We start from the raw sequence: 11,715 nt of genomic DNA on the forward strand, positions 1-11,715 counted from the left end.
TATACTGCGCCCTACACGCCCCGTCAAAATCCTACGGAGAGGGCCAACAGGACCGTGAAAACCATGATCGCGCAATACCTGGGCGACGCGCCGCAGAACACCTGGGATCAACTCCTGCCAGAAATCTCGCTGGCCGTCAACGGTAGCGTGTCGGACACAACGGGATTCAGCCCCGCCTTTCTGGTACAAGGCCGGGAACCACGCCTACCCAATGCACTTTACGACGAAGTCACCCCGGGACGAGGAACCGCCCTGATTCCCCCAGCGGAGAGGAGCGAGCAGCTGCACAGCATATTTAAAGTGGCCCGCGACAACGCCGAACGTGCCACGGCCGAGCAAGGCCGGCACTACAATTTACGACGACGGGAGTGGAAGCCACCATTGGGCTCCCTCGTTCTCGCCCGCCATCATGTGCTATCAAACGCCGCCGAGGGCTTCGCGGCAACTGGCTGCGAAATATGAAGGCCCGTTCCGAGTGATCAAGTTCCTCTCGCCGAACATCGTCCGGCTGCAAGATATCGGGAGCCGCCGTCGCCGCACGGCCAGCATAAACAACCTAAAAGCATATCACCAAAGCAACGCGGACGACGACGAACATCAGAACGAGGATAGCCTCAGCATCACCGCAGCCCATGACGACCACGACGACCACGACGCCCGTGATCAGTCCAGAAGCCTCCACTCTGGCATCGGCTCTGATCCTAAGGAGCTATAGGAGCGCAGGAGCTTAGGATAGGCGCCACCCTCAAGCAGGCTAAAAGAGGGGTGGACTCTACTAATACGTTTGTTTATTTTCATAGATCCCAAATATTCGTTATTGGAATTGCCAGATCGACCGAAAAGCAACTTCGATACGTACGGGCAGCGCGCTATCGGATATCGATAAAGATAGCGCGATCTTCGCTCTGCAGACCCACGCGTTCAAACCTACAAATTGTGAGACGCAAAAGCTAAAAACATGCCGAGAGATAGGAACACGAATTCGCAGCGCCGCCATTCGCGCCATTCAGAGGACGAACCACGTCGCCGCCATCGCCACCATCGCCACCGCCGCGATCGCCCGGCTAATCAGGACCCAGGTGAGCGCCCAAACACCGCGGCTTCCGCCACGACGATGCCCGCATTAGAGGGACTGCACCTGGCAGCCAACGCCACCAGCCCCAGGCGCAACTCGCGGCCACCGACGCCGACAAGCACGGTCGCCGCCGACACGGGGCGCCCACCGCGTCCGCCATCGGCCGCGCCCGATGCCACCGGATCCACCCCACCAGCGACCACCGCCGACAGCGACGCCCAGCCGTCGCCCGCGATCAGCCCCACATGGTGCGAAGGGCTGACCTACGAGGACGTGGTGGCCTCTATTTTTGAGGCAGAAGAAGAGCCGGACCCAGCCATCCCCTCGGTCCCCGCCTCGCCGACCCCCGTGGCCCGCTGGGCGCAATTTATGAGGAGGTCTCCGATGCTGAGGTGGTGACTCTCAGCTCGGACGACGACGAGCCACGGGGCGCGGCGATGGACACAGTTGTCCTTCTCGACGAGGAGGAGACCGTGCCGTGGGTACCGCCCCACCGAGAAACACCACCGCCCTCATACGAGGAGCTTTTCGGGCCGGGCCCGTACCCGGAGCCCGACCCTCCAGCATCAGCCGGGGTCAGCACCGCTGCCACCATGGCGGTGCGGGCCACCGGCGCCGCTGCCACGGGCACACCCAGGCCCGCACCCAGTGCCACCGACGCCAAGGAGCAGGCCACGCCCACGCTCACCGCCGCCGACGACACCGCCGACGCGGCAACCGTCCGGGCAGGAGCCAGCACCCCCACGGGGGATGACTTGCTCGCGCTCCTGCTGGGGAAGCTGGCCGCGTCCCCCGACGGACCCACCACGTCCGCCGCATCCCAGCAGCGGGAGGCAGTCCGGGCCGCGGTCCGAACAATAATGGCCACGATCCCCACGGCGGAAGCCACTGCTCAACCCGACGCAGCCGCTGGATCGACCGCCGGCATCCCACCGGCCGCCACTGCTCCACCCGACGCAGCCGCCGGATCGGCCGCCGGCATCCCACCGGCCGCCACTGCTCAATCCGACGCAGCCGCCGGATCGGCCGCCGGCATCCCGCCGGCCGCCACTGTTCAACCCGACGCAGCCGCCGGATCGGCCGCCGGCATCCCGCCGGCCGCCATGGCTCAACTAGACGCCGCCACCCAAGCGGCCGCCCAACCGGACGCCGCCGCCACGGCGCGCGCCCCGACGCCGCCTGACGGCACCGCGGCCACTGCAGCCGTAGCTGCCGTCCTGCCGTCCAGGCCCGTGCGGCGGGTGAGGCCTATGCCGGCCACCGACCAGCAGCGCTGGCGTGGCCGCCAGCCTTTGGCCAACCCCGAAGGCGAACCAGTCGGCCGCCCAGGCATCCTCCGCCGACCGGCCCCATGGCCCATGGAGGAGGCCAGTACTGACGAGGAATTAGGAGGAGGACGCCGACTCGGAGGAGGAGCTTCCCCCGGTGGATCCCCCTGCCTCCAAACGCCCAGGTCCGCGCCCTCGACGGATGGGTTACCGAAGACGGGTGGGTACCCATCGCCCTCCTGCGTAGTATAGACGGGCATCTGCGCCAGCCGAGACGCCGGGAGGTGCGCTACCTGGAGGAGGTAGCCGGCATCCGCTATCGCATCCAGATCTCGACCAGCGGCCGGGTAAAGGTCTTCCCGCACCCCCGAGGAAGGGATGGGGTGTGAGGTAACCCTCACAAGGGCCCCCCCTCCCCCTCATGTACATAGTAGTTAGGCGTAATTTATAAGGTAGAGTATAAGGTAGAACTATAAGGTTTAGGGTAAGGACGACCAAGACCCACGGAGGGCACCCCTTTTGTAATATTAAGGCCCATGAAGGGCATCCCGCTTTCCCTCAGTTAGACCCCGAGGGGACAATCACTTTTGAGTTGGGGTGTGGTGCGCCCCAGTACGGGCCACATCCCCGGCCACGCCGAGGATCACATCATCAACACGCAAAACCACATCAGCAACACGCAAAACCACATTCAGCAACACGCGCATCAGCAACACGCACATCAGCAACACGCACATCAGCAACATCCACGTCAGCAACATCCACGTCAGCAACATCCACGTCAGCAACATCCACAACCACGCCAGCAACATCTCCATCTCTCCAAACTTGAGCCCTCGGCAGAACCGACGGCCGGGTCCGGAGAGACACGGAAAAGAAGAGGAACGCACGATCGCGTAAGAGACGCGGGTGCGGGAGGCGGCAGACGAAAGAGGACGCCTATAGCCTGCACGAAAGCAGCGTAAGGGCCGCTGCCGCAGTCGACGGCAGCAGCGAGGGCTTCGAGCAGCCTTCGCTGTTCGCCGATCGTGGAGTTAGATTTTGACCATCGGAGTGAACGGAGTTAGTTTTTGACCATCAGAGTGGACGGTTGGATTTTGGCAAGCAGAGTGAACGGACGTGAGTGGATGGCGACAAGGATAAAAGGACACGTGGACATGGAGTCCCTCCGATAAGACGGGTGAGCCGGCCGCGGGCCAGCCCTACGGGGTGGCCAGCACGTGCGCAGGGAACTAGGGACCCTCAGGCATTAAGGAATTATGAATAAAGTTGTAAGAAAACCACAATTAACCATAGTCTTCTCTCTCCCAAGTCCTCCTTCCCCTTTCCCCTCCATACCTATGAGCACCGGCCGTCGGGTGACGGGGCCGGCATGCTGACTCCCGGGTGACGGGAGCAGCCGCTCAAATCCCGTATCTAGGAGCACCGGCCGTCGGGTGACGGGGCCGGCATGCTGACCCCCGGGTGACGGGGGCAGCCGCTCATAACCTGTACTGAGGAGCACCGATCCACGGATGACGGGATCGGTCGCTCAAAACCCCCCTCCCTCGTAGTTCGAGCACCGGCCGTCGGGTGACGGGGCCGGCATACTGATCCACGGGTGACGGGATCAGTCGCTCACTACATCCTTTCCTTGAGCACCAGCACCCGGGTGACGGGGCTGGCAAGTCGACTCCCGGGTGACGGGATCGACGGCTCGTAACCCTCCGCCCCCTAACAGGGCTCCGGCACCCGGTTGACGGGGCCGGATAAGCCGATCCACGGGTGACGGGATCGGTCGCCCTGGGCCTGCCCTGGTCCGCCGGCCGCCCGGGTGACGGGCCGACGGCATAACCACGGCACGCAACCCAAACTTTCCCCCTCAAACCCACGCCCAATTAGGGAACCCGCCTCTTTGTCCTGTCTGTCTCCGTAAATATAAATTATTTCTGTAGGGGACCCTGGATAGACTGAGTATTTATCCTGGCCCGTGATTAGCATCCTTACAACCTTAAGTGAAATGCTTTAATATTTTTACAATTTTTCTTTTGTTCAAAATTTGAATTTATGTAAATTTTTCGCTATTTGTATATGTAGATCTAGTTGGGTTTTACTGGGTTTCCCCAACTCTTTGCAGCGAATGCTGGATCTAATTGTAATCCCCAGAAATTAAGAAAGAAACAAGAAATTAAAAGATAAGCACAATCTCGTATGTCAAATTTTTGTTTTTTGCTCAATGTAACTTTTGAGGTGGCGTGTTGTAAAATATGAATATACATATATAAGGAAAAGTCACATTGATGCACATGCATTCATTTGATGCTTGTATGTGTGAGTGCGATGAAGGAGCCCTGCAGTTCTGGCTGTTCACAAGTGAATTTCGGCAATTGCCAATCATGTGTGTAGGAAAGGGAAACGGATATTCCTAAGTTTCCCTCTCTTCCTCACTCTTATAATACGATTTCGTTACTTGCACCCGACGGCGACCCGACTCCAAATTTGCCTTCTATTCTTTCGTTTTTCTTATTGCACTGTTGTCATTCTCCGTTAGAAACAAAAAATTATGTGGATGTGATGTGGATACATATAATATAACTCCCGTGTCATTTATGGTCGGTTATATCTAAAAAGAAGGGTATACTAAAAGGATGAAAAATAAAATTGAGCTGCGTCATTCTTTTGCGTAGTGCGTTGACAATATGTTGTCAAATTTCTTAATTTGTGCAACGGGAAGCGGAAATGTTTAAAAATCATGTAAGTGTCGTTAATATTACAAAAATATTATGTTTTTTACTACAAACTTATTTAAATCTTTTTAGGATTAAGCCATACACATGTATGTCCGATAAATTCGTTTGAAAGGTAAGTTTGCGCTAAATTAAAAAATTAAATATGTAATAACGAAAATATTTTTTGTACCATAGATGGACGCAAAACAGCCGATTTTCTGCAAATACTCCACATAAATGATAAACAAAAACTTTCGAATTTAATATTTTTAATGTGCTTATCTCTTATGTTCAAAAAATAAGATATTTTATAAAAAAAAAAAAAAAATATATATATATATATTGTTTTTCATATGAATTTGGGGATGAAATTTTGAACATTGGCATATATGATTTCCCTAAGGGCGATCCTTGAGGAAAACCCCGCTTCCACTTCCGCTTCGAATTCCTCTATGCCTTATACGAATTTTTTCCATACAAAATTCGTATAAGGCACCGAGGAATCGTTCGATGAAACGGCCAAAAAGTTCATCGAGAGCTGCACCTATGAAGAAAACTTGAATCCCATACAAAATTCCTCGCGCAATTCCTCGGTGCGGGCATACCTTCGTACCCCGGTTCCTTGGTGCTTCCTCGCGGATTTCATATAGGAAAAAGCTATTTTGGAACTGCAGGGGAGGAGATCGCAAGAAGTAACGGAATCTTCTTGCGCTTTTCCTTCTACACTTTGGGCATTTGCTTGTACACGCGAACACGACGCTTTACTTCTCCTTTGACAACGAGTGCGTGCGGTTTAACATTAAAAAGTGTCTGCTTATTTTATCTTGTTGCGGGTTTGGATAATACTTTATTGTATTATACTTTTTAATAAATACAATAAAACCAATAATGCAGCTAGATAGATATTTTAATAACAAATTCAGAGAGGTATTCCACTTTTAAATCGGGTAAAAATTTCAAAAGTTTGGGCTAAGCAGTGCTGGGATCTGGTCACTTTTCTGCAAACCCATTTTTTGCAAATTTTGACAGGTCGGGGGTCATAAAAAATGACGAAACATTGACCAAAAATTCGAAAATAAACCAATGATGTAGCTAGATAGATATTTTAATAACAAATTCAGAGAGGTATTCCACTTTTAAATCGGGTAAAAATTTCAAAAGTTATGGGCTAAGCAGTGCTGGGATCTGGTCACTTTTCTGGAAACCCTTTTTTTGCAAATTTTGACAGGTCGGGGGTCATAAAACATTACAAAATATTTACCAAAAATTCGAAAATAAACCAATAATGCAGCTAGATAGATATTTTAATAACAAATTCAGAGAGGTATTCCACTTTTAAATCGGGTAAAAATTTCAAAAGTTTGGGCTAAGCAGTGCTGGGATCTGGTCACTTTTCTGCAAACCCATTTTTTGCAAATTTTGACAGGTCGGGGGTCATAAAAAACTACAAAATATTGACCAAAAATTCGAAAATAAACCAATAATGCAGCTAGATAGATATTTTAACAACAAATTCAGAGAGGTATTCCACTTTTAAATCGGGTAAAAATTTCAAAAGTTTGGGCTAAGCAGTGCTGGGATCTGGTCACTTTTCTGCAAACCCATTTTTTGCAAATTTTGACAGGTCGGGGGTCATAAAAAATGACGAAACATTGACCAAAAATTCGAAAATAAACCAATGATGTAGCTAGATAGATATTTTAATAACAAATTCAGAGAGGTATTCCACTTTTAAATCGGGTAAAAATTTCAAAAGTTATGGGCTAAGCAGTGCTGGGATCTGGTCACTTTTCTGCAAACCCATTTTTTTGCAAATTTTGACAGGTCGGGGGTCATAAAAAATTACAAAATATTGACCAAAAATTCGAAAATAAACCAATAATGCAGCTAGATAGATATTTTAATAACAAATTCAGAGAGGTATTCCTCTTTTAAATCGGGTAAAAATTTCAAAAGTTTGGGCTAAGCAGTACTGGGATCTGGTCACTTTTCTGCAAACCCATTTTTTGCAAATTTTGACAGGTCGGGGGTCATAAAAAATTACAAAATATTGACCAAAAATTCGAAAATAAACCAATAATGCTGCTAGATAGATATTCAAATAACAAATTCAAGAGGTATTCCACTTTTAAATCGGGTAAAAATTTCAAAAGTTATGGGCTAAGCAGTGCTGGGATCTGGTCACTTTTCTGCAAACCCATTTTTTGCAAATTTTGACAGGTCGGGGGTCATAAAAAATTACAAAATATTGACCAAAAATTCGAAAATAAACCAATAATGCAGCTAGATAGATATTTTAATAACAAATTCAGAGAGGCATTCCACTTTTAAATGGGGTAAAAATTTCAAAAGTTATGGGCTAAGCAGTGCTGGGATCTGGTCTCTTTTCTGCAAACCCATTTTTTTGCAAATTTTGACAGGTCGGGGGTCATAAAAAATTACAAAATATTGACCAAAAATTCGAAAATAAACCAATAATGCAGCTAGATAGATATTTTAACAACAAATTCAGAGAGGTATTCCACTTTTAAATCGGGTAAAAATTTCAAAAGTTTGGGCTAAGCAGTGCTGGGATCTTGTCACTTTTCTGCAAACCCATTTTTTGCAAATTTTGACAGGTCGGGGGTCATAAAAAATTACAAAATATTGACCAAAAATTCGAAAATAAACCAATAATGCAGCTAGATAGATATTTTAACAACAAATTCAGAGAGGTATTCCACTTTTAAATCGGGTAAAAATTTCAAAAGTTTGGGCTAAGCAGTGCTGGGATCTTGTCACTTTTCTGCAAACCCATTTTTTGCAAATTTTGACAGGTCGGGGGTCATAAAAAATTACAAAATATTGACCAAAAATTCGAAAATAAACCAATAATGCAGCTAGATAGATATTTTAACAACAAATTCAGAGAGGTATTCCACTTTTAAATCGGGTAAAAATTTCAAAAGTTTGGGCTAAGCAGTGCTGGGATCTTGTCACTTTTCTGCAAACCCATTTTTTGCAAATTTTGACAGGTCGGGGGTCATAAAAAATTACAAAATATTGACCAAAAATTCGAAAATAAACCAATAATGCAGCTAGATAGATATTTTAACAACAAATTCAGAGAGGTATTCCACTTTTAAATCGGGTAAAAATTTCAAAAACTTATGGGCTAAGCAGTGCTGGGATCTGGTCACTTTTCTGCAAACCCATTTTTTGCAAATTTTGACAGGTCGGGGGTCATAAAAAATTAAAAAATATTGACCAAAAATTCGAAAATAAACCAACAATGCAGCTAGATAGATATTTTAATAGCAAATTCAGAGAGGTATTCCACTTTTAAATCGGGTAAAAATTTCAATAGTTATGGGATAAGCAGTGCTGGGTTCTGGTCACTTTTCTGCAAACCCATTTTTTGCAAATTTTGACAGGTCGGGGGTCATAAAAAATGACGAAACATTGACCAAAAATTCGAAAGTAAACCAATGATGTAGCTAGATAGATATTTTAATAACAAATTCAGAGAGGCATTCCACTTTTAAATCGGGTAAAAATTTCAATAGTTATGGGATAAGCAGTGCTGGGATCTGGTCACTTTTCTGCAAACCCATTTTTTTTGCAAATTTTGACAGGTCGGGGGGTCATAAAAAATTACAAAATATTGACCAAAAATTCAAAAATAAACCAATAATGCAGCTAGATAGATATTTTAACAACAAATTCAGAGAGGTATTCCACTTTTAAATCGGGTAAAAATTTCAAAAGTTTGGGCTAAGCAGTGCTGGGTTCTGGTCACTTTTCTGCAAACCCATTTTTTGCAAATTTTGACAGGTCGGGGGTCATAAAAAATTAAAAAATATTGACCAAAAATTCGAAAATAAACCAATAATGCAGCTAGATAGATATTTTATTAGCAAATTCAGAGAGGTATTCCACTTTTAAATCGGGTAAAAATTTCAAAAGGTTTGGGATAAGCAGTGCTGGGATCTTGTCACTTTTCTGCAAACCCATTTTTTGCAAATTTTGACAGGTCGGGGGTCATAAAAAATGACGAAACATTGACCAAAAATTCGAAAATAAACCAATGATATAGCTAGATAGATATTTTAATAACAAATTCAGAGAGGCATTCCACTTTTAAATCGGGTAAAAATTTCAATAGTTATGGGATAAGCAGTGCTGGGATCTGGTCACTTTTCTGCAAACCCATTTTTTTTGCAAATTTTGACAGGTCGGGGGTCATAAAAAATTACAAAATATTGACCAAAAATTCAAAAATAAACCAATAATGCAGCTAGATAGATATTTTAACAACAAATTCAGAGAGGTATTCCACTTTTAAATCGGGTAAAAATTTCAAAAGTTTGGGCTTAGCAGTGCTGGGATCTTGTTACTTTTCTGCAAACCCTTTTTTTGCAAATTTTGACAGGTCGGGGGTCATAAAAAAGTACAAAATATTGACCAAAAATTCGAAAATAAACCAATAATGCAGCTAGATAGATATTTTAACAACAAATTCAGAGAGGTATTCCACTTTTAAATCGGGTAAAAATTTCAAAAGTTTGGGCTAAGCAGTGCTGGGATCTGGTCACTTTTCTGCAAACCCATTTTTTGCAAATTTTGACAGGTCGGGGGTCATAAAAAATTACAAAATATTGACCAAAAATTCGAAAATAAACCAATAATGCAGCTAGATAGATATTTTAATAGCAAATTCAGAGAGGTATTCCACTTTTAAATCGGGTAAAAATTTCAAAAGGTTTGGGATAAGCAGTGCTGGGATCTGGTCACTTTTCTGCAAACCCATTTTTTGCAAATTTTGACAGGTCGGGGGTCATAAAAAACTACAAAATATTGACCAAAAATTCGAAAATAAACCAATGATATAGCTAGATAGATATTTTAATAACGAATTCAGAGAGGTATTCCACTTTTAAATCGGGTAAAAATTTCAAAAGTTATGGGCTAAGCAGTGCTGGGTTCTGGTCACTTTTCTGCCAACCCATTTTTTGCAAATTTTGACAGGTCGGGGGTCATAAAAAATTAAAAAATATTGACCAAAAATTCGAAAATAAACCAATAATGCAGCTAGATAGATATTTTAATAGCAAATTCAGAGAGGTATTCCACTTTTAAATCGGGTAAAAATTTCAAAAGGTTTGGGATAAGCAGTGCTGGGATCTTGTAACTTTTCTGCAAACCCATTTTTTGCAAATTTTGACAGGTCGGGGGTCATAAAAAATGACGAAACATTGACCAAAAATTCGAAAGTAAACCAATGATGTAGCTAGATAGATATTTTAATAACAAATTCAGAGAGGCATTCCACTTTTAAATCGGGTAAAAATTTCAATAGTTATGGGATAAGCAGTGCTGGGATCTGGTCACTTTTCTGCAAACCCATTTTTTTTGCAAATTTTGACAGGTCGGGGGTCATAAAAAATTACAAAATATTGACCAAAAATTCAAAAATAAACCAATAATGCAGCTAGATAGATATTTTAACAACAAATTCAGAGAGGTATTCCACTTTTAAATCGGGTAAAAATTTCAAAAGTTTGGGCTAAGCAGTGCTGGGTTCTGGTCACTTTTCTGCAAACCCATTTTTTGCAAATTTTGACAGGTCGGGGGTCATAAAAAATTAAAAAATATTGACCAAAAATTCGAAAATAAACCAATAATGCAGCTAGATAGATATTTTATTAGCAAATTCAGAGAGGTATTCCACTTTTAAATCGGGTAAAAATTTCAAAAGGTTTGGGATAAGCAGTGCTGGGATCTTGTCACTTTTCTGCAAACCCATTTTTTGCAAATTTTGACAGGTCGGGGGTCATAAAAAATGACGAAACATTGACCAAAAATTCGAAAATAAACCAATGATGTAGCTAGATAGATATTTTAATAACAAATTCAGAGAGGCATTCCACTTTTAAATCGGGTAAAAATTTCAATAGTTATGGGATAAGCAGTGCTGGGATCTGGTCACTTTTCTGCAAACCCATTTTTTTTGCAAATTTTGACAGGTCGGGGGTCATAAAAAATTACAAAATATTGACCAAAAATTCAAAAATAAACCAATAATGCAGCTAGATAGATATTTTAACAACAAATTCAGAGAGGTATTCCACTTTTAAATCGGGTAAAAATTTCAAAAGTTTGGGCTTAGCAGTGCTGGGATCTTGTTACTTTTCTGGAAACCCTTTTTTTGCAAATTTTGACAGGTCGGGGGTCATAAAAAAGTACAAAATATTGACCAAAAATTCGAAAATAAACCAATAATGCAGCTAGATAGATATTTTAACAACAAATTCAGAGAGGTATTCCACTTTTAAATCGGGTAAAAATTTCAAAAGTTTGGGCTAAGCAGTGCTGGGATCTGGTCACTTTTCTGCAAACCCATTTTTTGCAAATTTTGACAGGTCGGGGGTCATAAAAAATTACAAAATATTGACCAAAAATTCGAAAATAAACCAATAATGCAGCTAGATAGATATTTTAATAGCAAATTCAGAGAGGTATTCCACTTTTAAATCGGGTAAAAATTTCAAAAGGTTTGGGATAAGCAGTGCTGGGATCTGGTCACTTTTCTGCAAACCCATTTTTTTGCAAATTTTGACAGGTCGGGGGTCATAAAAAACTACAAAATATTGACCAAAAATTCGAAAATAAACCAATGATACAG

The 11,715-nt window shown here is 44.5% G+C and overlaps 1 protein-coding gene across 1 annotated transcript; it reads left to right on the top strand.

Annotated features, from left to right (window-relative positions):
* The first annotated feature begins 1,512 nt into the window (after positions 1–1,512).
* Positions 1,513–2,595, top strand: LOC122320676 (nascent polypeptide-associated complex subunit alpha, muscle-specific form-like). The gene has a single exon (XM_043208835.1). It carries the CDS (start codon positions 1,513–1,515, stop codon positions 2,593–2,595), a length of 1,083 nt encoding a protein of 360 aa, XP_043064770.1.
* Positions 2,596–11,715: the final 9,120 nt, after the last annotated feature.

Source organism: Drosophila ficusphila, unplaced genomic scaffold (genome assembly GCF_018152265.1).
Source record: "Drosophila ficusphila isolate 14025-0441.05 unplaced genomic scaffold, ASM1815226v1 contig_735, whole genome shotgun sequence".
Classification (NCBI taxonomy): Eukaryota; Metazoa; Arthropoda; class Insecta; order Diptera; family Drosophilidae; genus Drosophila; species Drosophila ficusphila.

Excerpts from the sequence above, each read along its gene's own strand:
- LOC122320676 (XM_043208835.1), top strand. The coding sequence starts at position 1,513 with ATGGACACAGTTGTCCTTCTCGACGAGGAGGAGACCGTGCCGTGGGTA.